General features: G+C 45.4%; 1 protein-coding gene across 1 annotated transcript in view; it reads left to right on the plus strand.

The window, feature by feature from the left end:
- Positions 1-26935, plus strand: part of CFI (complement factor I) — an 88457-nt gene that overhangs the window by 30538 nt on the left and 30984 nt on the right. Inside the window, exons 7-9 of the mRNA XM_075860523.1 lie at positions 11439-11498; positions 12615-12650; positions 14062-14165. Coding sequence (XP_075716638.1) covers positions 11439-11498; positions 12615-12650; positions 14062-14165 — 200 coding nt within the window. The remainder of the gene's footprint in view (positions 1-11438; positions 11499-12614; positions 12651-14061; positions 14166-26935) is intronic.

Here is a 26935-nt window from a genome sequence, read left to right on the forward strand (position 1 = left end):
GAAGAGGGTCTAAGGGAATATCCTGCTGCAACACCGCCAATGCCAAGTTCTTAACTTCCAACCAATACTGTTGTACCAGTGAACAGCTCCAGAAAATATGGAACAGATCACCTCTCTGACCTCTACATCGCCAGCAATCCGACGGAATACCCGGATTGAAGCTATGCAAAAAGGCAGGGGTATGGTACCAAAACATAAGGATTTTATATTGGTTTTCCTTATATGCAGTGCAGATGGAGGTTTTAGCTGCTTGCGACCAAATAATCTGCCACAATGAGAGCGGGATGGATTTATTCAGTAAGGCCTCCCACTTCAACATGTATCTATGCCCAGGCGGAGGGGAACCCTCCGGGGATAGCAATAATGCATAAATGGCTGAGATAAGCCCCCTAGTGGTGGTAGCATACCGACATAACCTTTCGAAGCTTGTAGGTGCAGTAACCCGCGTGGATCTAAAAGTTTGCTGCATGTAATGTCTAACCTGAAGATAGTGAAAGAACGCAGCGGAGGGAATATTATGATGTTTTTGAAAGTATGAAAACGGGTGAAGCTCTTGCGTGTGGGGATCAACCATATCAGCCAGGTGAAATACCTCAATTCCCGTCCACAATCGGACTATTCGGGAGGTAGTGCCCCCCGGAATAGTGGGAGTGTAGAGTACCGAAATCAAGGGCGGGCAACCCGATGCCAAATGGAAGCGGTTTTTACAGGTTTCCCACACCTCCCTTTGAAATCTCATGGGACCCAATAAAGATGCAGTCGGCATTACCAGTGGGTCACCCCATAACAGGGAGTTTGGGTGGACCGGGGCCATCCATAGCTTCTCTATTTCGGTCCATTTATTGTACGCCCTTAAAGACACCCAGCTGGGTATGCGACGGAGGTGTGCCGCCCAGTAGTACTTCACCACATCAGGGACCGATAGCCCACCCGCAGATCGACCCGATAATAAAACTGATTTCGGAATTCGATGTCTGCCGGAATGCCATATGAACCTGAGGATAGAAGACTGCATGGCCCGCAATTCCTTCATAGGTACTGCTACCGGCAAAGTCTCAAAGTAGTACAGTAATTTAGGGAGCAAGGTCATTTTGACCGCTGCTATGCGCCCAAAAAATGACATGGGAAGAGGATCCCACCTGGCCATTAGCTGACGTAGCTCTACAAACAGAGAGGGGAAATTAGCCTTGTAAACCGACGTATAGGAGGGAGTGAGTTGAACTCCTAAATAAGTCAGGGAGGTTTCCTTCCAGTTGTAGGTGTAGTTGTGTTTGAGTAGCTGGAGCTCCTGGTGTGGGACATTAAGAGGGAGCGCTTCCGTTTTAGATGTATTAGTTTTATATCCTGACAGCCTCCCATACCTACGGAGAACTGTAGTAAGGTTAGGGAGGGAGGTATGAGGTTTAGTGATAGTCAAGAGGACGTCATCTGCAAACAGGGAAACCTTAAACTCTTTATCTTGTATCTGGACCCCCGCTATATCCCTGGATTTCCGTATTTGAGCTGCTAAAGGTTCTATGCATAGCACAAATAAAAGTGGGGATAGGGGACACCCCTGACGTGTACCATTCCAGATTTGAAACGGAGGGGAGGTGGAGTGTGGGAGTTTAATTGCCGCTGTCGGTTTGGAGTAGAGACCACGCAGTGCTGTCAAATAAGGGCCCGAAATCCCAAATGAATTTAGAGTTTCGAACATAAATGGCCATCCCAAGCGGTCAAACGCCTTCTCTGCATCTAGACTAAGAAGGATCGCCGATTCCTTTTGCTTTTGGAGGGCATCAATGAGGTCAAGGGCCCTTCGTGTGTTGTCTCCTCCTTGCCTAAGAGGCACAAAGCCCACTTGGTCTTTGTGAATCAAAGAAGGGAGCCAAACATTGAGTCTATTAGCTAGAAGACGGGTGAAAATTTTTAGATCCGAATTCAGAAGGGCTATGGGTCTGTAATTGGAGCACTCTGCGTGGTCTTTACCCGGTTTAGGGATCAGCGTGATATGAGAATGCAGGAATGTTTGAGGGATGGGAGAACCCTGTAGAAATTCATTAAATAACGAAGCCATCCGTGGAACCAAGATCTCTGCAAAGGTCTTATAATACCCATATGTAAAGCCATCTGGTCCAGGGGCCTTACCACTAGGGAGGTCCTTCAATATATCAAACAATTCCTCCGCAGAGATCGGGGCATTCAGGGATGAAAGCTCCTCATCTTTCAGTTTAGGGAGAGCACAGGAAGAGAGATATGCTTGCAGCGTTTCCCTCCGACGAGCCGGATCAGGTGGTAAGGTATTTGGCAGGTGGTATAAGGATTTATAATAGTCATGAAAAAGTGTGGCTATCGTGTCTGGGTGATGCTGGAGTATGCCCGCCTTATCCCGAACCGCCTGTGGAGTACGAACAGTCGCCTGATCCCGCAATAGTCTGGCCAGAAGCGAGTGCGCCTTATTACCTTTGTCGTAATATTTCCTTTTTGTGTATAGTAATGACTTTTCTACCCCCTTCATAGCTAAGTCCTTGAGTTGTGCTCTAGCCTCTATCAATTTCCGTAGTGTCGGGACCGCCGGTTTAATCCCCATTTCTCTCTCCAACTTAGTAATTGTCCGATGGAGAGCCACCCGCTTGGCCCGAGAGTCTCTTTTCAATCTAGATCCCATTACTATGCATTGCCCTCTCATCACCGCCTTATGCGCCTCCCAAAGAGTGGATACTGAAGGAACCGATCCCTCATTAAGTGCATAAAATTCCCGCATATGTCCGGCCAGGCTGTCCCTAAGAGAAGGGGACTTAATCAAAGTTTCGTTTAAGCGCCAATGACATACTCTCGTATTTGGTTTCCCTATCTGTAGGGACACAGAAACTGGTGCGTGATCTGACCAAGAGATGGGGTCTATATTCGCCCCCTGGAGCGCACGGAGGGCAGGGACATTACCAAAAAAGTAATCTAAGCGTGTATGAGTGCTGTGCGTATGGGAGAAGAAGGTATAGGACCTATCACCTGGGTGATCCACTCGCCACAAATCATAGAGCTGGTGCTCTCTAATTAGTTGCCTAAAACGTGTAGAAAGTCCTGTAAGGGTGGGCGTCGGAGTAGCGTGTGTAAGAGAGACCCTATCCATGGACGTGGAGAACGGGACATTAAAATCTCCTCCCACCAGCCATGCCCCCCTAGGAAGCTTCTGGAGTTTAGAAAGGAGTCTACGTAGGAATGGAATCTGTGCGGTATTAGGAGAGTAAACGTTACATAAAACAATGGGCTGTCCAAGCAAAGTCCCCTCTATTATAACATATCTGCCTTTCGGATCTAGATGTGAGGTGTGAACTTGTATGGGGCAGGAAGCTGCTATCAAAATGGCCACCCCCTCCCTTTTGCGACCTGACGAGGCAGAGTACACAGCAGGATACGCCCCTCGGGCAAATTGGAAAGTTCCGGATGAATCTAAGTGTGTTTCCTGCAGAAAAGCAACTTCCGCTCCAAGCGATTTCAACTCCCTGAGAAGCAAGCGTCTCTTCACATTGGAGTTGAGACCCTTGACATTAAGTGTGACAAATTTAACCATGGTCAAAGATGTATGAAAGAGCAAAGAATGATGTGGAAAGTGCGGATGTATACAGCTCACAGTTATGTCGGGGCCAGTCCCATGTCGGTTTCAAAGCAAGCAGTGTTCTACGGCGTCCTTCTACCTTGGAGGTTCTTGGAGGATTCACTGTCGTCTCAAGTGTTATTTCGGATGAAAGTAGGAGGGGAGGGAAAGACACTGGGGTAAAGACGTACCAGGGAGACAATACACATATCTGCAGTGAGAACAAAGAGAAATGCATGAGATCAATGAATTTCAAACACACTCAGAAAATACTACCAGGGAGAATACTATACCCTGGGGCGGGTGATATTAAAGCAAAAGAAAACTGGTAATACAATATTACCCTTTGCAACTCTCTCTAAAAACAGAGGGAGAACTGCAAAACAAATTACCCCTATCAAAAAAGGAGGTCGGGTCTCAACAGTCGAGGAACCTAGTACAAAAGTACGTATAAATACGTACAGGCCGAGAAAAAACAAAAAGGGGGTGAAAGAGCCAAGTGTATCCCGGGCAATCGCGCCCTGCCACAATTTACGTTAACGAATTAAAGAGAAGCAACATAAAATCAGAAATATAATCCTAAATGCATTTTTAGCCTAGGATAGTGCAACTGGCGAAGGGAGCAGCTGGTATGGGTGACCAGGCTCCTTCACATATATTACGGAGGTGCCGTGTATCTGCGCAGCGTCCATCAATTCAAATCAGGTCTTGGTGAACTTCGGTTAGACTGTCGTCTTGGAGAGGTCCTCCGCTTATTTCGGACCGACTGCCAGACTGGAGGTGGAGACGAAGGCGGCAAAGGAGTCTCCCAATTCTGCATCTTGGGCGTTGGTATACCAAGGGAGTCACAGAAATGAGGCAAATCCCCTGGGTACCTCAGGGTTGCAGAAACACCATCTCTTCGGGCTGTAAGGGAGAACGGAAACCCCCATCGATAAATAATATTGTGGTCCCGTAGGGCTGCGAGAAGCGGACGAAGCAGACGTCTTTTCTGTAACGTAATCCAGGAGAGATCCGGGAATAACTGAATCGGCACACCGGCATACTCCAGGTCTTTACGCTGACGGGCTTTAAGCATAATGTCCTCCTTAGTGCGGAAATCCTGGACACAGCAGATGATATCTCTGGGCTGAGATGTAATGGATTTTGGTTTCAGTGCTCTATGCGCTCTGTCAAGCGGTATCCGATTAGACGGGGGTGCACCCAAAAGGTCGTTAAAGATAGTCTCTAACACGATGGGAAGATCTTCAGACCCCGAGGGCTCCGGTATGCCCCTTATCCTTATATTATGACGGCGACCTCTGTTATCCAAATCCTCTAGATGCAGTTGCATATCTCTAATGGACGCCAGCTGGGAGGACACTGAAGACTGTATCACAGAGACATGGCGCCTAGTGGCATCGTGGTCATCTTCTAGAGCCTCCACCCTCGTAGCAATCTGCTGTATATGCTGCGACACCCCCGCCAATTCTGAACGAAAAGCTGCCTTCACTTCTTGTATCATACTCTTAAAGTCCTCTTTAGTGGGCAACTGTGAGAAACATTCCCTCCACATAGGGGGCACATCTGAAGGAAGTGAGGCTGAATCCTCCAGGTCAGAATCTGAGGCATATACAGGTGCCTGGGCATAGGGGGTCAAAGATGGTGTATCCCCCAGATCGTCTCTCCTCCCCGGCTGCTGGATCGTGGGCCGTTGAGGTTTAGGTGCAGGCCAAATCTGTAGGGCCATTTGTGCTGAGGGCTGTGACATTGGTGGTTCAAGCAGGTGTACTGGGGCCTCTAACTGAGCTGATGCTCCTCGTGGCCTGGCCTCCATTGCTCCTGGGATAGGGGACCCCCTTCCCTGCTGTTCACAGGACGAGGTGGAGGACAGCTTAGGGGAGCTGGGAGGGTGAACTTTAGCCATCCGGCTATTCAGCTTACCCTGTACGTGGGGCACTGTCTCCTCTCCCTGCTCGGACATCTCCCCTTCCTTCTGACACGAGGCTGTCCAAGATGGCTGCGGCTGAGGGAGCGGCGTGGCTTGCCGCCGAAGAAAGTAGCCGTCGATCGTTGGTGGAGCGGCGGCGACCTGGTGCTGTGCTGCAGGGGTGAGTCTAGACCCTTGGGGTCTTTTTTTCCCCATATGAGGCACCTTTCCCCGCTGTAGGCTGCTGGATCTGCGTGGCAGGGCGCGGAGCTCTCAGTTTATGCGACCGGCGCCATCGACTGCTGGCCACGCCCCCTGTGCCAATATTTTGTATGCTTTGCAGGGGGTCATGAGTGATTTTGGAGTCCCGTTGGCTCCTGACAAAACGTAGGGTCCGGTTACGGTTATTCGTTTTTTAGGCATAGAAATTGACTCAGTCTTGATGGAATGTAGGCTCCCTGAAGATAAATTGACGGGGCTTCGTTCGGAGGTTCAGGCGTTGTCTCGACTTAAAAAGGTTACATTACGCAGCTTGCAGTCGGTATTGGGGAAGTTAAACTTTGCGTGTCGGATCATGCCCATGGGCAGAGTGTTTAGTAGGCGTTTGGCGGCGGCGACAGCCGGTGTGTTGGCACCGCATCATTTTGTGAGATTGAGCTGTGTGCACCGGGCGGACTTGGAAGTGTGGCATCGGTTTTTGAGGCAATACAACGGGCGGTCCCTTTGGATGGATGGGGCTCTCGACTCTGTGGATCTAGATTTGTTTACAGATGCGGCTGGAGGGGGTGGTTTTGAAGCTTATTGTGGGGGCCAGTGGTGTGCCGGGGGGTGGCCAGATACCTGGGTCGACAACGGTTTGACGAAAAACTTGGCCCTGTTTGAGCTATTCCCTATTGTGGTCACGGTGACCATTGGGGGGGATAGGCTCAGGAACAAGAAGATTCGTTTTCACTGCGATAACCTAGGGGTGGTGTTGGCTATCAATAATATCTCGGCGTCGTCTCCTCCGGTGGTGCAACTGTTACGGCATTTAGTGCTAGTTTGTTTGTCCTTAAATGCTTGGGTGGCGGCGGTGCATGTTCCGGGGATTGAAAATTGTGTTGCTGATGCCCTTTCTCGCTCGCAGTGGGACCGTTTTCGTCAGCTGGCGCCGGGAGCGGATCGGATCATCTTTGGGAGTTGGTTTCTCTGCGGCAGAAGCATTGATTGAGCGATCTCTGGCGAGTTCTACGTGGGCAGCATACAGGGCTGGCTGGGCTCAATGGGAGCTTTGGTTGGGATACCTAGGTGACGTCCGATCTGACCGGGACAGATTGGTGGCTCTTTTGTATTGGCTGGGGGACACGTATGAGTCAGGTGTGTCTGTATCCAAGGTGAACAAGTTTGTGTCCGCTGTGGCGTTTGGCCTAAAACTGCATGGAGTAGCGGATGTGACTAAGGAATTTTTAGCAGTTCAAGTCTTGAAAGGGATTCGCAGGGGGAGAGTGTCGGTGGATCGGCGGCGGCCGGTTTCTTTGCTTGCTGGGAACGGCGGTGGAGGTGGTTTGTAGTTCGGCCTTTGAAGTCCGATTGTTTCAGTTGGCTTTTTCGTTATGCCTTTTTCGGGGCTTTTAGAGTGGGCGAATTGGTGTCGCCAAGTGTGTCGCGAGTGGGCGGAATAGGTCTGGATGATGTGGAGCTGTTTGCTGATAGGGTGGAGATTGTGCTGCGTAGGTCAAAAACGGACACAGCGGGCAAGGGAAGGTGGATAGTGTTGTTTGCTATCGAGGGTTCGGTGATGTGCCCGGTACATTGTGTTTCTGCATTTGGGGTACAGAGGGGGCAATGGGGGTTCCATTGTTGCAATATGAGAATGGGTCGTTTTTATCTAGGTTCCAATTTGGTGCAGTGTTCAAGCGCTGTTTGCTTGCAATCGGGGTGCGGGAGACTGAATATTCTTCCCATTCTTTTCGGATTGGCGCGGCGACTGAAGCGGTGAGATGGGGTTTGGATGAGGCGGGGGTGAAGCGTATTGGGAGGTGGGAGTCCAACCGTTTCCTCACCTATGTGCGACCTCATCTGCTTTAACATTGTTCATATATTACTAGGGTGTGTGTTACGCCTGTGTAAGATGGAGTGCGAATGGGATTGTAAGAGGTGTGTTTTTTTCTCTCTTTACAGGTTCACGCCCTTGTCTGGTTTGGATCTTGGGGCACTCCTTTGTTTACTGGGGCGCGCTGAGGGCGGATGTTCGCCCTGATGGCCGCCAACTGAGGATTCCGCGGGATGAGGCTGTCCTGCATTGGTTGGGTTTTAGGGGAATGGTTTGGGCTAGGGTGTTACAGGAATTTCAGGTTTATACTCAGCTAGATCGGGTTCCTGAGGTTTTAGTGTTACATGTTGGGGGAAACGACTTAGGCGTGCGCCCCTTTCGCGATCTAATAAGGGACATTAAGCACGATTTGTTGTGCTTATGGGCGTTGCACCCGGGACTAATTATAGTTTGGTCGGATATTGTGCCCAGAAAGACATGGCGTTTGGCCCGATCCGTGGAGAGGCTGAATAAGGCCAGAATTAAAGTTAATAGGGCGGTGTCAGCATTTGTGGCTAAACATGGAGGAGTGGTGGTCAGGCACAGGGACCTGGAATCGGGTGTGGGGTGTTATTGGAGACAGGATGGGGTGCACTTGAATGAGGTTGGGATAGATCTATGGAGTTTGGCCCTGGCAGAAGGAATTGAAAGAGGGGTGTCGGTGTGGAGGAGCTCATAGGCTTGAGGTGGTCAAGGCCCATTTCGCAGTGGCGGGGGGAGTCCTTGAGGTTGGTCACTAAAACTGGTGGGGGGGGTCGCATCAGGGGTATGCGTCCCCCAAAATATGTGGAAGGCTTCTTAGGGTGTTACCCCTTTGAAGTGCTTTATGGGCAAAGCCATCTGAAGAAGTAAGCGGTGCCTTCGAGCCGGGTTACGGCTGGAGGTAAAAAGCAAGTGGTGGTGGCAGATGGCTAGTTTTTTCTATTTTGCGGTAACCTCAAGGGCTTCCCCTGGTCATGTTATTGGTGTTATTTATATTGACCCTGTTAAGGGTTTGTTATGTGTTTTTTGGAAGAATTCCATTTTTGGGGAATTCTTGGGTATTTAATGTTTGGTTATAAAAAATTTATTTTCATACAATTTATAATAAACGGCTGCTGTGGCCATTAAAATCCAACCTCGGTGTCATGTGTTTTATTCTGGAAGGGTAAGGAATGATTACAGATTACTCGACTCTACTTATCCAAGTCATTTCTATTCACTGTCTAAACACTTCAGTAACGGTGACCCCCAGACGAAGGCATTAGCGCCGAAACGCGCGTTGGGGCGGACGTATGCTGTGCTCTCTACTCCTGCATCTATAATGGGTATGTTGCATCCCTGTAGCTTGCTGTGTACTATTACCTTACCTTTTCCTGTTGTTTATATGGACCTCACAACTTATTTCATTACCACCTTATATTAAATACGTCCATCTATTAGATTACTATATATTTGTGGTCTTTAGCATAGTCCATAGGTGAACACAATGGTAGGTGTGCCATTGGCATAATTTTCGCATTATTTGTTTACTTGTGAGATGCATGGCCAATTGTCCTCTTTTTAACCTGTCGGTTTATGGATTCTTTTATGTATTGTATGTTATTATATTATTTCAATAAAGTATTTTTCGGCTGTCGGATCCATGCTGTATTTTTTGGTTAGGTCATAAGACAGCACATGGTGAACAACGCAGTGTCACTATGTGCTGAGTAAATGAATGGGGAGAAGTGTATGACGCTGATTGGTCACTGATTGGTCAGCGTCATACACTTCTCTCCACAACACCCACTTGGTATAAAATAAAAACACGCCCAGTTGGGCATTAAGAAACTAATTAGCATAAAGCTAAAATCGCTCATAATGTGGTAAAAATAGATCCTTTTTCTAAATAAAAAGCACTGCTGTCACCTACATTACAGCGCCCATCTCCTTATGTAGGAGACAGTGCACTTATAATCTGGTGACAGAGCCTCTTTAAGTTACGATTCTGGCTGCACTCCATTTCTGCCAACTCAAACTGTTTGTCAAATAGGGAATACCTGCCTACCTTTTTTTCTCATGGCAAATCAGTATCTGACCTTTCTCCAATGAGCACTCTTGCTGAAATGAAGATGGTCAATACTGTCTAACACTGCACTACCTACTTAAATTAAAGTTTCAGTTGACAGAAATTAAGCCACCCAACTTCAATAGTTAACCTCCTCCCGCAAATTATGTTCTAATTGCATTCACCTAACCGCAATAGGACATAATAGCACGTCCTGGTGATAGCGCAAGCACAGAAGCTGATCATCACGGGAGCCTGGCTGTAATTGACAACCAACTGATACTGGCTGTTCCCTTAGATACTGTTGTTAATCGCGGGGTGACAATGGGTTCCCATATCAGCCAGGCCTAACAAAGGCTTCCAGGTCTGTCATTGCTATTTGCCTGACAGGCATTAATGATAAATAATGCTAAACTAGAATGCAAAAATACAAAGCATTCCAAAGCATTATATACAGGTTCCTCTCAATGAATTAGAATATCATCCAAAAGTAAATTTATTTCAGTAATTCAATTCAAAAAGTGAAACTATATTAAAAAGATTCCTGGTATGGGATTCCACCAGGAAATTTTAGCGCACTTCATGCTTCCCTCTGCTGACAAGCTTTATGGAGATGCTGATTTCATTTTCCAGCAGGACTTGGCACCTGCCCACACTGCCAAAGTACCAATACCCGGTTTAATAACCACAGTATCTCTGTGCTTGATTGGCCAGCAAACTCGCCTGACCTAAACCCAATAGATAATCTATGGGGTATTGTCAAGAGGAGGATGAGAGACACCAGACCCAACAATGCAGACGAGCTGAAGGCCACTATCAAAGCAACCTCGGCTTCCATAACACCTCAGCAGTGCCACAGGCTGATCGCCTCCATGCCACGCCGCATTAATGCAGTAATTCATGCAAAAGGAGCCCCGACCAAGTATTGAGGGCATATACTGTACATACTTTTCAGTAGGTCAACATTTTCGTATGAAAAATCATTTGTGGTATAGACATAACCAAAATCACCCATAGAATAAAACAAAAAAATGTATGCCGAAATGGTAGACAGCGTAAAGAAAATCAAAAAGAGATGTGAAATAGGTGTTTTAAAAAAAAATACTAATAAAATAATAATAGTTATTATATTATACTGTATTATAAATTATATCCCATCATACAGTTATGCATGCAGAAAATAAAAAATTGCTGTGTCTCATAAGGCCCAAAATAGGCCGCATCCTTTAGAAAGAATGTTACAAGGAATGTTTCTGTTAGGCGAAATTCACACGAACGTGTGCGTTTGGCGCGCGCAAAAAACGCTGCATTTTGCGCACGTGGCAGTTCCGTGTGGCATCAATGTTTGGTGTGTGGCTGCGTGCTTTTCACGCATATGCCATCTTTATGACACGCAGGAAGTGCGACACACGGAAGTGCTTCTGTGTGCTGTGAGCGATTTTCACGCATCCATTGACTTCACTGGGTGCGTGATGCGCAAAACACGCTCAAGTATAGGACATGTCGTGAGTTTTACGCAGCGGACACACGCTGCGTGAAAATCACGGACTGTCCGAACGGCCCCATTGAGTTACATAAGTCCGTGCGACGCGCGTATCACGGACGTGAAACACGTTCGTGTAAATAAGGCCTTACAAAGACCCTGATAATAATACTGAGGAAAATACTGCATAATATGCAAAACATTTAAAATTCAGTTTTGGGTTTAATTTACTTGAATTCATCCAACATAAAATCCAATGCTAATGAAAAAGAACTTAATACTCAGATTGTGATGACTTTAATAAAAAACACATCTGACAGGACTTTTAACTATACCTTTCACGGTAAACTAAAATATATTATTTGTCCTTAGTTATTTTAAAACGTCCAGAAGCAAAATCAGAAAATCCTGTAAGCAGTGTTGGCGATGATGGTAACTATACATTCAGTTTACATGTTCAAAACGTGTGTGTACTTACAGGTCCAGTTGTAGGAGGTGATTATATGTCACAAGAATACCCAAGCTTATACATCATATACCTTAGGCTTCTTTCACATCTGCATCGGGGTTCCGTCAGACCTTTCCATCAGGGGAACCCATGAACGGAAACCAATTCGAAACCATAGCTTCCGTTTGTATTACCAATTATTTCAATGGTAACTCTTCCGTTGCTAATGGTTTGTCTCCATTTCGTAAGGTTTTCCGTCTTTTTCGGCAGAATCAATAGTGTAGTCGTCTATGCTAATAATTCCGCCAAAAAAATGGAAACCTTACGGAACGGAGACAAACGGAATCCATTAGCAACGGAAGCATTACCATTGAAATCAATGCTAATGAAACGGAAAGCTATGATTTCTCTTCATGGGTTCCCCTGACGGAAAGGTCTGTCGGAACCCATGAACGGAACCCCGACACAGATGTGAACGAAGCCTTACCCTGCATGCTAATCTTCTCCAAAAAGCTAAGGCTAAGTTCACACTACCGTTAAGCTCCGCTTAGCTCTCTTCTGTCAGAGAGCTTAACGTTAGTGTGAGAGGAGCCTAAGCAGTAAATAATTAAATGGCATAATATAGAAACCTTTTCTCATTGTAAAATCCCACTTACTTGCATTTACTTTGCGGATTTCGCTCCAAAAATCTGCAGCAAACCAGGTGTGAATATGGCCTCTACCTCAAACATACCCCCTATTGAAAGGGTTCCAGCAGCAGGTACATGAATAGGGTTCTTTGTTATAGGACCTCTATAATATGCAAAATTTTGCAAAGTATTCCACGATATTAGGTATTCTGTAGAAGAATAAGTTATAGGAGCTGAAATAAAAGCTACTTATAAACTGGACAAATCAAGTGCCATCCACCATCTTCAAGCTTGCCTCCATAGGGGAATGCTTTGTATCTCTCATGCATAATCTACCAATAGAAAATCTGTAAAAATAGATAGCATAGGTAATAATTATGTTATATTATAACTGTACAATCACTTAGTTTAAAATGAACCAAAACAAAACCACAATTTCATAAGGACTGAGAAATCTTTTTTATAATGCAGAAGGAAACAATGCAGTAAACTATGACATTGATGCAGGTAAGTAAACACGCATTTCTAGATCAATTCGTTAATGTATATGTATAGGAAGAACGATATCCTCACCTTCTGTGAAAGGGAATATTTCAGTAGTTCTTAAAGGGGTTTTCCAGCCGATAAAAATTGATGGCCAATCCTCAGGTTAGGCCATCAATCGCTCATGGGTCAGCGTCCGACTCCTGCCGATCAACTGTTTTGAAGGGGCCGCAGCGCTCGTACGAGAGCTGCTTCCCTTCATTTCTTCTTGCTAACCGTGAATCTTCAACACGCATTTAGCAGGGATTCACTGGTATTGCAACTGCAATACCTGTGAATCGCCGCTAAATGCGTGTCGACGATTCACAGTGAGCAAGAAGAAATGTAGGGGAAGCAGCACTCGTAAGGGCGCTGCACTCCCTTCAAAACAACTGATCGACAGGGTCCCGGGAGTCGGACCCCGACCCATGAGCTATTGATGGCCTATCCTGAGGATAGGCCATCAATTTTTAATGGCTGGAGAACCCCTTTAAACCTTTTTCATCAGTCCGAAAACTTTTTGGACACAATGTAAAACGTATTTGGAGAACTCCAAATATATTCCATGGGCACATTTTTCCACCGGTAGCAAACAATCTTTGCATGTTTAGTGTTATTAGATAAATGTATCAATATTGAGTAAACATCGGAATATCAGTCTGATCGGTAGGAAATTGTTTTATTATAAAATTTACCTTTGAAGGAACACCAAACCTAATGGTGATCATAAAATATCTCTTTCTAAATGAGGATCCACTGGCGATCAGCTATTATCCCTGGGAGCACAGCGGACAGCCACGCATTTCTCCTCTAACGTATGCCGCAGGAGACATATATTACATGGCATGCATTCAAATGAATGCAACATCCTTTTCACAGATGTTGCGCGAATCACGTTGTTCGCACAGAAGTGCTTCCGTGCGGCATGCGTGGTTTTCACGCACCCATTGACTTCAATGCGTGCGTGATGCGCGAAAAACACACATGTCGTGACTTTTACGCAGCGGACCAACGCTGTGTAAAAATCACGCAGATGTCTGCACGGCCCCATAGACTAATATAGGTCTGTGCCACACGCGTGAAAATCACGCGCATTGCACGGATGTATATCTCGTTCGTCTGAATAAGCCCTAACAAATAGTACAGTCCTCAAGTTCGGGATCTGCTTTTTGTAGTAGCTCTCTACTCTATCTGATTGAGGGGGAGTTGATGGGTTTAGTTAGTTTCCTCTAATGTGAGGTGTCCCAAAGCTCTAGAACTGGTCTTTGTCATATCATTATCATTTGCTATAGTTTATACATTTTGTCTTTTGAAACATATGTATGTTCCAGTTTAATTCATCTAAGGTCTTGTCATGATTCACTACAATTGTTAATGCTTGCCTTGTTCCAAAAAGAGACAAGACTTATAAAGCAAAGTATTACAAGCCTTACCTGTGGAGTTGCTAAAGAAGGGCACAGAAGAGTGAAGAGAATTATCGGAGGAAAAAACGCAGAAAAGGTAGAACTGCCTTATATTACACTCCAAAACACCAATGACAATGTAGCACCATTTTTGACCAGATCTGAGACAGAGGCTCCAACGCAGATGTGAACACAGCCTAATAATATTTAAGCTTTGTTAACATAAAACCAGAAAGCCCCAATCATATAATTAAAACTTATGTAACGCTTGATTTTGGAAGTTTGAACGGGTTAAAAAGTTGCATTTAAAACTGCACCAAATTTGAAATATTTGTTTTCCCACTCCAAAAAACAAAATTTACAAAAAAGTGGACTTAGTCAAGCTGTAAAAGTATTGTTAGACTCATTTATTCTTGCTATGAAAACCGAAATGGCCAATGGAACCTCCGACAGAGGCTCCTAATGCATTTGAGTCTAAAATTTATCACTCTGTGAAGTCCTTGCTATTTAGCTCAAAGAGAATTGCCTAGACTGCATACAAATGTACAATACTCTTAGCTGTAAGAGGAATTAGGTCTATATATGTTTTCAGCCTTTGGATGTAATAAAGAATACGCACATTCACCAACAGCAAGCATAGAGCTTTAATATGATGATGAATTGGTTCTCAAAGTTTATTAGAAAGTTGCAGAACTTTTTATTTTACAGCAATCCTGCCTTAATTACATAAAACCACAAAACACCTATAAATGGGTTTTTAAAGATTTTCAATTGGTCCTAAGAATGGGCTATTATTGCATAATTGGTATGGGTCCGACCTATTGTTTATCCAGGCAGACGAGTGTGCCTGTACTTGGTACTGCAGCTCAGGCCATTCAAGTGAACGGGACTGAGCTGCAGTATTAAGCTAAGCTAGAGTCCTATGTAGGGTCAAACACTATCGCCTATCCTATCCTAAGGCTACATTCAGAGGAGCGTGTGCAACCTCGGACGTGAAAAACGTAAGTTTTTTACGTCCAAGGCGCACCCGTGTGGGATGCGTTATCACAGATCCCTCATAGACTAGAGTCTATGGAGGGATGCGTGAAAACGCAAGAAAATAGGATATATCCTATTTTTCCACGGACCAGTCACACGCTCCGTTGAAACAACGGCCGTGTGAAAGGCCCCATTGAAATACATGTGTCCGTGTGATGGCCATTGTTTTAACGGCCGTCACACAGACGAGTTTCATGCGATTGAGCCCTAAGAATAGGCCATCAATTTAAGATCTCTGAGAAAACCCTTTTAAATTGTTTATAGCTGCCTATACCATGACTTGACAGGGTACTGATTAATTGTATAGATTAACAAAAAGATCAAGCTAATGTAGCCACATCTGACTCGCCTATTATTTTAGCTCCTAGAATAAATTTGTAAATCCTACACAGCTTTGGGCTGGATTCACACGAGCGTGTGCTTTTTGCGCGCACAAAAAACGCTGCGTTTTGCCTGCGCAAAAGGCACTTAACAGCTCCGTGTGGCAGCAGCATATGATGCGCGGCTGCGTGCTTTTCGCGCAGACGCCATCATTATGACACTCCGTTTGGATGTTTGTAAACAGAAAAGCACGTGGTGCTTTTCTGTTTTCATTCATCCTTTTCACAGATGTTGCGCGAATCACGTTGTTCGCACAGAAGTGCTTCCGTGCGGCATGCGTGGTTTTCACGCACCCATTGACTTCAATGCGTGCGTGATGCGCGAAAAACACACATGTCGTGACTTTTACGCAGCGGACCAACGCTGTGTAAAAATCACGCAGATGTCTGCACGGCCCCATAGACTAATATAGGTCTGTGCCACACGCGTGAAAATCACGCGCATTGCACGGATGTATATCTCGTTCGTCTGAATAAGCCCTAACAAATAGTACAGTCAGGATCAAGTAGCCACATCTCCTGTCAAAATTTGCAATTAGGGGTGGGAGACGTAGCTTCAGACAGGGCGGTACGGTTGCCGAGGGAATCCTACAATGCCCAAAGAAAATTTCACAATACAGTTTTGGTGCATTTTTTGAATATACTAGCTAAAACCATAAATTAATCTTGAAAAAAAATATTGCAGAAATAATTTATCTTAATCCAATCCTGGCTTTGGCGCATAGAAAAATAAAGTGTGCAAAACTGCAATGAGTAATCTTAAAGGGTAATTATATTTATGTCTCTTGTTCTAATATTTAACTAAATGAAAATCATAATTTTAGCTTTACATGGTCACTCCAGGGGCAGATCCAGGTTTGAATTCAAGGGTGGTTTGGTCACGCACCTCGCTACACCCATCAACATAAGATGGAAAATAAAATTGGAATACAGAAACACCTAATCACACTCTCAGACATACACTTACCCTTTCAGTCAAGGACAAGTGTAACCTACCACTATACAAACTATCAATATAACTAATAATACTGCTATAAAGTGACCATATAGTGGTGAGATACAGCCCTCTGCTGACTACTATCAAACTGCAAACTGTACAAATGAATAAAGTACTGACCAGAACCATGATGTATAAACAATTACACCCAGTGACTCACAGGTGTTGTCTTCTCTTCTCTGTTTCTTCTCTATACAGTCCAGACCGCCATGACGACTTCTCCTGCCGCGTTTGCTAGCCAAACATCTTAAGCACCTCGCTTCTAGAGCCCATCCCACCCTACACAAATTCAGACCCCAGACCAGAACCCAAAATTATATCAGATCCTCAGACCCCTAAATTGAATCAGACCCCAGACCCAACCCCTAAATTAATTCAGACTCCCAACCAGACCCCTAAATTACATCAGACCTCAGATCAGACCATTCAATTAATTTCAGACCTTCAACTAGACCTTTAAATTACTTCAAACACCAGACCCCTACATTAATTCAGACCCCATTCCCATAAATTAAAACAGACCCCAGACTAGACACCTAAAAAAAATTCAGACCCCTTAATTTCAGACCCCCCGAACACACCCTACATTACTTCAGACCCATAAACTAAGTCAGGCTTTAGAGCAGACCCCTAAAGTACTTCAGACCCCTACATTAATTTTAGACTCCAGGAACTCTCCATTATTTCAGATCCACTCCATTACTGCAGATCCCAAATTTAATCTTAGACCTGGGACCCTGTCCATTACTTCAGACCCCCTCCATTACTCTTGAACACCTTCCATTACTTCAGAACCCAGACCACTCTATAGTTTTACCTCTCCTCCACCGGCTGTAATGATAGCCCTATGTTTGGTCTATAGTAGTGCCAGCAGGGGGCAGTGTGAACCCTCCTTGTCACTAAAGGATTTGACTTGGGGCTACTTCAGGAAGCAGAGTCTAACAGAACCCCTGGTCTTCACCCTTTAACCCCTGTACAGGGATGTGGACTTCGCTGCGGGAGAACCCTAGTTTGCTACCCCTGGAGTAGTCTTCCTTGAAGACAGCTGATGTTGGAGAACAGAGTATTAACCCCTTCCCGACAGTTGACGTATACATACGTCATAGCCGGGTAGGGGAAGTATGGATCGGGCTCACGGAGTGTCAGCTGTATGCGGGTGTCAGCTGTATGTTACAGCCGACACTTCACAGTAACGATCGGGATCGCGCTCGAGCGGGATCCCACTCGTTTAACCCGTTAGATTCTGCGGTCAATAGCGACCGCGCCATTTAAATAGTTAGAAAGAGGGGACGACCCCCTCTTGCAGCTCATCCCGCCTCCCCGCAATGCAATCGCTGCATGGCGATGGTTGCTATGGGTGCCTGGGTGCCTAATGAAGGCCCCCATGTCCGCCATCTTTGTGCTCCTACTAAGCCCTACTAAGGGTTTAATAGAAGCCTGTCAGAAAGACGATATACTGCAATGCATTAGTATTGCAGTATAAAGTGCAAGCGATCTAACGATCGCTGGTTGAAGTCTTCTTGGGGGACTAATAAAAAAAGTAAAAATAAGTAAAATAAAGGGGTTTTTTTTTCATGTAAAAAAAAATAAAAAAATTAAAAGTAAAAAAAAAAAAAAACTTTTTCCATTTTCCCCCTAGACTATAGTAAATTAAATAAATAAACACAATTTGTATCGCCGCATCTGTAAAAGTCTGAACTATTACAATATATCATTATTTAACCCGCACGGTGTACATCGTAAAAAAAAAAGTCAACGCCAGAATCGCTATTTTTTGGTCACCTCATCTCCAAACCAAAAATGGAATAAAAAGTGATCAAAACGTCGCATGAACCCCAAAATGTTGTCATTAAAAACGACAGCTTATTCCGCAAAAAAATAAGCCCTCATACCACTTAATCGACAGAAAAATAAAAAAAAACTTATGGCTCAGAATTTGGAGACACACAATAAATTGCATTTTTTACACTTCGTTTTTTACTTGTAAAAGTAGTAAAATATAGAAAAAACTATATATATTTGGTATCGCCGTAATCGTATTGACCCGCAGAATAAAGTTAACATGTTATTTTAATTAATAAATACCTATACTGAGACAAGCCAAACGATAAACGTTATAATAAACGTCCACACATATCAAAAAGAAAATAAACATTAAATACCCATAACTGTATGTGAGGACATATCACACCTCCACAAAGGGAAGAATACCACCAAGTACAAATTGTATCTTGCAAAAATATGAATCCTTTATTACAATAAATCATAAAAACATATTGGCCATCAGGACCTAAAATTAGACGGACAATTAAAATACACTGATGAAGAGAACAAGAAGGCTACTCAAGAGATAACATATACTCTACAGTGCTGTATGGTATAATAGCATAACGGGTCACTTGATCAAACAAGCTGTAAATGAGTAATACAAAGAAATGTGGAGACCACAAATAAGGTTAAGACACCCATGTCTCCACACAAAAACATGTCATTGACCCAAACAACATATAGAGAGGGATGGCAGCATAAACTTAGTGTCAATGTGTATGAAGCTAAATAGAAACCAGGAAATCACCATAAATCAACAAAGGTCCCAGAGACTATACCAACCGATGTGTTGCATGATAAGCCTGAAATGAACTCAACCACAGGAGCCCCGACGCGCGTTTCGCGGTAGCTTTTTCAAGGGGTACTGACAGGTAGGGTAACTAGTGTTATATTTGTACTAAACGGCAGGAGGGGTTCCTACAAAGTAACCAATAGCGGTTTGAAGATACCTAATTGTGTGCATCCAAGATGAATCAGGTGTAGAGCATCAGACAATAAACAGATTCAAATGTAAATACCTAAGTGTTGGGCAGTAAGAAACGGACACCGCCATCATTTCCCCATACATGCGTCTGAAAGACGCCACTGCGCATGCGCGTGCGCATCAGCATGGGAGCGCCGTGGGGAGAGTGTATATAGACAATGCAATTGTAGTATGAATACCAGACATACATAAACATATCATTGAATAGTTTTAGATTAACATTATAACATGATGTCATATTATAGGTCCATAAATGTGAAGGAAACGTATACATACATAAATAAAAATGTTATTTTAATTGCACAGTGAATTCCGTAAAAACGAAGCGCAAAAAACAATGGAGGAATAGTTTTTTTCATTTTCTACCCCACACATAATTTTTTTCCCGTTTCCTAGTACATTATATGGCACAATAAATGGTGCTACTGTCAGGTCCGTATTTCACACCGAATAACCACCTCTGTAAATTGAAAGCTGAAGGCATGCCTGGAGAGAAGTACACCACACAGAGATGTTTGGTACAGCTTCCCTCTCTCAGTCAGGAGGAAGACTGAAAAACTTTTTTATTCAGAACAAAGAAACACAGAAAGAGACACATGCCTCCTCCCCAGAGATGTGGGAGTGCCCAAGCCCCCACCAGTTTCTCAGACTCACTCTTCTTGCATTCCAGGGGGCGGTGTCTTCCATAGGTGTGTCCGACATGAACAAAGAACTTGTTATATATATCAGTATATTACACAAAGAACTGAAATGTATATACATATGTGTGAGGATAATATTTTTCAAACAATATACATGGTAATGATCCCTGACAATCCCCCCTAAAAATATTATTGCTCTATCCCTGAGTCTTGCCTAGCAACCTACCACTGACCACTCGAACCAGGCGGGTAGGGGTTTTGGATTTCTTCACCAGCTTGAGACGAGCTACTCCTGATGAGTAACCCCCCTTTGTACCCGGACTTCCAAGGTGTCGGAGTGGTCCTAACTTTCCCTATTCTCCTCTGGATACAGGATGGTTTTCTTGATATAATCTACAAGCCACTGCTGGTTGTAATATATATATATATAATTAATCCGGTCTACATTTTTATTAACAGTAATAATTGTCGCACTGTCACTTACTGTCCAAATGGGACTTTACCCCTGCAGATATGATAGGTCATGGGCAGCATCTTCCCCAAACCTAAAGACACCCGGGTAACATAACCTCCGGGCTGTCATTGCTGCCATGTACTTCTTACATATGAGTGACAACAACCAGTGACCTTCACCTCACACCTTCACATAAAACTCCTCAGATTGTAATTTGCAGCACCGTGGCATATTTACACACATTATAATTATAAACCTCAGACATTATAAACAATAGGGCCTCAACTAATAACATAATGCTATCACCAATCTCATGCTATCACCCTCAGGTTTCGGGTCCCATCAGTTCATTGCCAGTCCTGTACATCATCGTCCCCTTCTTCTCCTGTCTTCTGCTCTTCACTGACTGTCACCCTCAGGGTAACCCACACAATTGTGGAGTCAGACTACGTTGGTGTCCAGTGGGGGAGTTATTATTACCCCCTCCTAGCCACTTACTTATCAAAACACTTGATCCTGCTGACGGATTCACTCAGGTCTTTGGTCTTTACTTTGATCTTTGCTGATGTCATCAGGACTTGGTTTGGTCCTTCTCATCTGTCCGACACCGTCTCCTTTAGTTTACGTCACCGGGCTGTACATAGCACCTCATGCTGTGAGCCTGGGGTGAGATCCCACGTAGGCGGATTAGTGGAGTTTATTGTGACTATCAAACCCTCCGCATCTGTACTCTTCATCTGGCAAGTTACTTGTCTGGGCCGCCGCTTAGAATTGTGACACTGCCGTCAGTTCATGATAAACGCGTTGTAGTGGCTCAGGCTGCGCCTGCCGCATCTCAGTGATGGAGTTCATCGTGTTAAAAGTCTTTTAGTTCATATTTACTGGCACTTGCTGGGGACCCCCAACTCTTGTCAATTGTTAAAATTAATACTAATCTGGTGATAACATCATCCGCATACACTATAAACGTTGTTCTAAGTACATACAATAATGTCAGGCCCTTAAATGACATCAAACACCTTTATATAAGGAAAAACTTCTCTGTTACAATGGACAGGGCACCTAGAAGATGTGTAATTATTGGGTACATTTCATTTGCACTTGGTGATACCCTTTCAGCAGGATTTGTACCTTGATCTCAGCTGATTGCCTAGAACATCTCCACCTCACAGAAACATACACAGATTCCACATGTTTATCTGACAAGTGTCTTAAACCTATTTTTCTTACTCTAATCTGGTTCGTTCTACCTGGGAAGGCCTCTCAAGGTCGGTTCTCTTCGGGGTATGATAAGGTTGGCACCGGTCTGCCAGGACTGTTCTGTAGGCAAATCAAACAGCTCTAACAGAATTTAGCAGCATCAGCTGTAAAACCTGGGGCATAACAATTAGATCTTACCAAATCGATCCTTGCAGTCTTGGGGCATATGTGAGGTCATACACCATCAATGCAAGTGCCATCAAGAGTGCCTTGGGTGTTACCGGTTCACCTTCCCTTATCCGTCCACATTCTGTTAGAATCTGGTTCTCACGCCTTCCGCTCCCAGTTGGACTCTTCCTGTGGAGAACAAGCTTTTTCATTGTATAAACATTAATTGATCTTAATCAAATAATTAATTTGAAGAAAAACATTAACAAATTGCATCTTTACATCAAACGTACACATTGGTCAGTAACTAAAACTTACAAACTGATTCTTCTTCTTTTTATATATATCTATACATACACATATACACTGCACAGAATTCTCTGCTCTAAAATTTCCCTTTCAAAACAAAAATAAAAATAAACAAATAAAAATGTTTTCGAATGGAAATATTCCACTTCTGTACCTTTTATCTGACGCATGACTCTAATAGTCCAATGCTAAGGCTGGTCCAGAACTTTACATAAAACTTAACCTCAGTATTTAATATTCCCACAACACTTCTTAAATACAATTATTAAAAAACTAACTTTGGAATAACATCTAGAGAACTGCTGACATCTTATCATTGTACAAACATCAGGTCAATACTTGGGATAACACTGTTCCCCCGTCACTTACACACAACATCTGCAGTGGGGAAGATACAGGCCGGGCTTCAGGCCCCCCCTAAGAAAAGGTCTACACACACGAGCACATTGTCATACACTTCTACCTCAGGTAGTTGTATGTTCTGCAGTCGCTGGGACTGATAATCTGGCCGGGCTGCACTTTTCACAGGTACCTTTGCTGTTTTACCTATGTCATGCCGTGCGCACATCATGCCGGCTGCTACAAACCTAGTGGTGGCATTATTGTATCCAGGGACAAGCCAATTTACTGATACCTGGCTGCACATACCCTTGTTGTCAGGTCTGTCTTCTCTCGCTCTCTCAATTGGCTTACCCGAAGATCCAATAAAGTTCCTACTACCAATGGGCCCATAATTGTGGGCGATGCCAAAAGCGTACCTAGAGTCAGTGTAAATGTCGGCCGTCTTACCTTTTGCCAGGTTACAAGCCTCAGCGAGCACCTCCAGCTCCGCTCCTTGAGATGAACAAGAAGGTGAGAGTGGTTTCTGGGTAATTTACCTGGTGCCTCGTATCCTGTCTTGTACATACTGTATAATAAAATCTCTTTATTACAAATTTACATTAGAAACCCATGTCACATATAGATAGAACATCTCAAAGGGGTGGCGTCTTCAGCCTCTAAAATAAAACCAAATGTTATACACTTCTCCACACTCATCTGATAATCCAGAACACTTTGAGAATCTCACTGTTAGGGATCTGCCAGGTACTTCATCTAGGTATACTCCTGGGATTAATCAATCCACACCTGAGGCCAGACCTGTTCGACTGACACCATCTCCCACCAACCAGGGTGGCAGGCTCAGGAGTGGGAGAGCCTATCGCGGCCTGGTCTGTCGGAGTTAGCTCCGCCCCCTGTCCTTTATTACCTGCCCTGTTCTCTCCCTCAGTGCTTGTAATTCTTTTGGATTCCTGGCCCCACTGCTGCTTGCTCCAGCCTGCTTCTGCCGTGCTTCTGCCTTGCTGTAGTTCTGCTTGACCTGCTTTGCTTTGCCCCTGGCTTGCTTCTGTCTCCTTGCCCGCTCGGGTGTACTCACTTCGTCCTGGTCCTGACTGTCCGTTCGCCGCTCCGTTTCCTCGTGGCGTTCCGTGGCTACTGCCCCTTCCCTTGCATGTTCCCTGTTTGTTTTCCTGTGCACTTAGACAGCGTAGGGACCGCCGCCCAGTTGTACCTCGTCGCCTAGGGCGAGTCGTTGCAAGTAGGCAGGGACAGGGCGGTGGGTAGATTAGGGCTCACTTTCCCTTCACCTCCTTCCGGCCATTACATAATTACAAGCCCTTACCTAGTCTACCATTTCTCCTACGCTGACGCTATCATGGACCCCCTTGAGACCCTGGCCCAGCAGATGCAGGGCCTCTCCCTACAGGTCCAGGCCCTGGCCCAAAGGGTCAATCAGGGTGACGCTGCTTTAGTAGTACCCCTCACCTCACCTCTAGAACCCGACCTCAAGTTACCTGACCGGTTCTCAGGGGACCGTAAGACGTTTCTCTCCTTCCGGGAGAGTTGCAGACTGTATTTCCGCCTAAAGCCCCACTCCTCAGGTTCCGAGAACCAGCGGGTGGGTATCATCATATCCCGACTCCAGGAAGGGCCCCAAGAGTGGGCCTTCTCCTTGGCTCCTGACGCCCCTGAACTTTCCTCTGTTGATCGTTTTTTCTCTGCCCTCGGACTCATTTACGACGAGACTGACAGGACTGCCTTAGCCGAGAGTCAGCTGGTGACCTTACGTCAGGGTAGGAGACCGGTTGAGGAATACTGTTCTGATTTTAGGAAGTGGTGCGTAGCTTCTCAGTGGAACGATCCGGCCCTAAGGTGCCAGTTTAGGTTAGGATTATCTGACGCCCTGAAGGATCTGCTGGTTAGCTACCCCTCGTCTGACTCCCTTGACCAGGTTATGGCCCTAGCAGTACGACTTGACCGACGTCTCAGGGAACGTCAGCTAGAACGCTTCAGTGTGCTCCCCTCTGACTTTTCTGCAATCCCCCCCGAGGTCCCGTCTCCTCGCCCCTCCACGGGGGACTCGGAGGTACCTATGCAACTCGGGGCCTCCATGTCCCCTCGACAACGTAGGGAGTTTCGCAGAATGAATGGTCTCTGCTTCTACTGTGGGGACGACAAGCATCTACTGAACACCTGTCCCAGGCGCAAGAATAAGAAGCCGGAAAACTTCCGCGCCTAAGTGATCATCGGGGAGGTCACTTGGGCGCACAGGTATTTCCCGTTAATGTGAAACGCAATAAAATTTTGCTTCCCTTTCAGGTCTCGTTTGCTGGCCGGGCTGCCACGGGCAGTGCTTTCGTGGATTCAGGGTCATCTGCTAATATCATGTCTGCGGAATTTGCTATGTCTCTAAAGATGCCTTGTATTGATTTACCTTATCCTATCCCTGTAGTAGGAATCGACTCAACTCCCCTTGCTAATGGTTATTTTACTCAGCATACTCCTGTTTTTGAACTCCTTGTTGGCTCCATGCATTTGGAGCAGTGCTCTGTACTGGTGATGCAGGGATTATCGTCTGATCTGGTTTTAGGCCTTCCCTGGTTGCAGTTGCATAATCCCACGTTTGATTGGAATACTGGGGATCTCACCAAATGGGGTAATGAATGTCTTATGTCATGTCTTTCTGTTAACTCTATTTCTCCCCGGGAGGAGGTAAACACGCTTCCTGAGTTTGTTCAGGACTTCGCCGATGTGTTTTCTAAGGAGGCCTCCGAGGTGTTGCCCCCCCATAGAGATTACGATTGCGCTATCGATTTGGTGCCTGGTGCCAAGCTTCCTAAGGGGAGGATATTTAATCTTTCATGTCCTGAACGTAAAGCTATGAGGGAATATATCCAAGAATGCCTGGCCAAGGGTTTCATTCGCCCCTCGACTTCTCCTGTAGGTGCTGGCTTCTTCTTCGTGGGGAAGAAGGATGGTGGTCTTAGGCCGTGCATTGATTATCGTAACCTGAATAAGGTCACCGTAAGGAACCAGTACCCACTTCCTTTGATTCCGGATCTTTTTAATCAGGTTCAGGGAGCCCAATGGTTTTCTAAGTTCGATCTACGGGGGGCATATAACCTTATCCGCATCAAAGAGGGGGATGAGTGGAAAACTGCGTTCAACACACCCGAGGGTCATTTCGAATACCTGGTCATGCCCTTTGGGTTGTGTAATGCCCCTGCTGTCTTCCAGAATTTTATTAATGAAATCCTGAGAGAGTACCTGGGTAATTTTCTTGTTGTGTACCTTGATGACATACTGGTGTTTTCCAAGGACTGGTCCTCCCACGTGGAGCATGTCAGGAAGGTGCTCCAGGTCCTTCGGGAGAATAATCTGTTTGCTAAGACTGAAAAATGTGTCTTTGGGGTACAGGAGATACCATTTTTAGGGCAAATCCTCACTCCTCATGAATTCCGCATGGACCCTGTCAAGGTTCAGGCTGTGGCGGAATGGGTCCAACCTGCCTCCCTTAAGGCGTTACAGTGTTTTTTAGGGTTCGCCAACTATTACAGGAGATTTATTGCCAACTTCTCGGTCGTCGCTAAGCCTCTTACGGACCTTACCCGCAAGGGTGCTGATGTCCTCCATTGGCCCCCTGAGGCCGTCCAGGCCTTTGAGACCCTCAAGAAGTGCTTTATCTCGGCCCCCGTGCTGATTCAGCCCAACCAAGAGGAGCCATTTATTGTGGAGGTTGACGCTTCCGAGGTGGGAGTGGGGGCCGTCTTGTCCCAGGGTACCAGCTCCCTCACCCATCTCCGCCCCTGTGCTTACTTCTCTAGGAAGTTTTCGCCCACGGAGAGTAACTATGATATTGGCAACCGCGAACTTCTAGCCATTAAATGGGCTTTTGAGGAGTGGCGGCACTTCCTGGAGGGGGCCAGACACCAGGTAACGGTCCTTACGGATCACAAGAATCTGGTTTTCCTAGAATCGGCCCGGAGGCTTAACCCTAGACAAGCTCGGTGGGCACTATTCTTTACCAGATTTAATTTCTTGGTTACCTATAGGGCTGGGTCCAAGAATATTAAGGCTGATGCTCTGTCACGTAGTTTCATGGCCAATCCTCCTTCTGAGAAGGATCCTGCTTGTATTTTACCCCCTGGTATAATCGTCTCTGCCACGGATTCTGATTTAGCTTCTGATATCGCGGCTGATCAGGGTGCAGCTCCCGGGAACGTCCCTGGGGACAAACTGTTTGTTCCCCTGCAATACCGGCTGAGGGTACTCAGGGAAAACCATGACTCCGCTCTATCTGGTCATCCTGGCATCTTGGGCACCAAACACCTCATTACCAGAAACTATTGGTGGCCTGGGTTGCCTAAAGACGTTAGGGCTTACGTCGCCGCTTGTGAGGTTTGCGCTAGGTCCAAAACCCCTAGGTCCCGACCTGCGGGCCTACTACGTTCCTTGCCCATTCCCCAGAGACCTTGGACCCATATCTCCATGGATTTTATCACCGATTTGCCTCCATCTCAGGGCAAGTCGGTGGTGTGGGTGGTAGT

The sequence above is a fragment of the Rhinoderma darwinii genome, chromosome 1 (assembly GCF_050947455.1).
Source record: "Rhinoderma darwinii isolate aRhiDar2 chromosome 1, aRhiDar2.hap1, whole genome shotgun sequence".
In the NCBI taxonomy this organism is placed as follows: domain Eukaryota; kingdom Metazoa; phylum Chordata; class Amphibia; order Anura; family Rhinodermatidae; genus Rhinoderma; species Rhinoderma darwinii.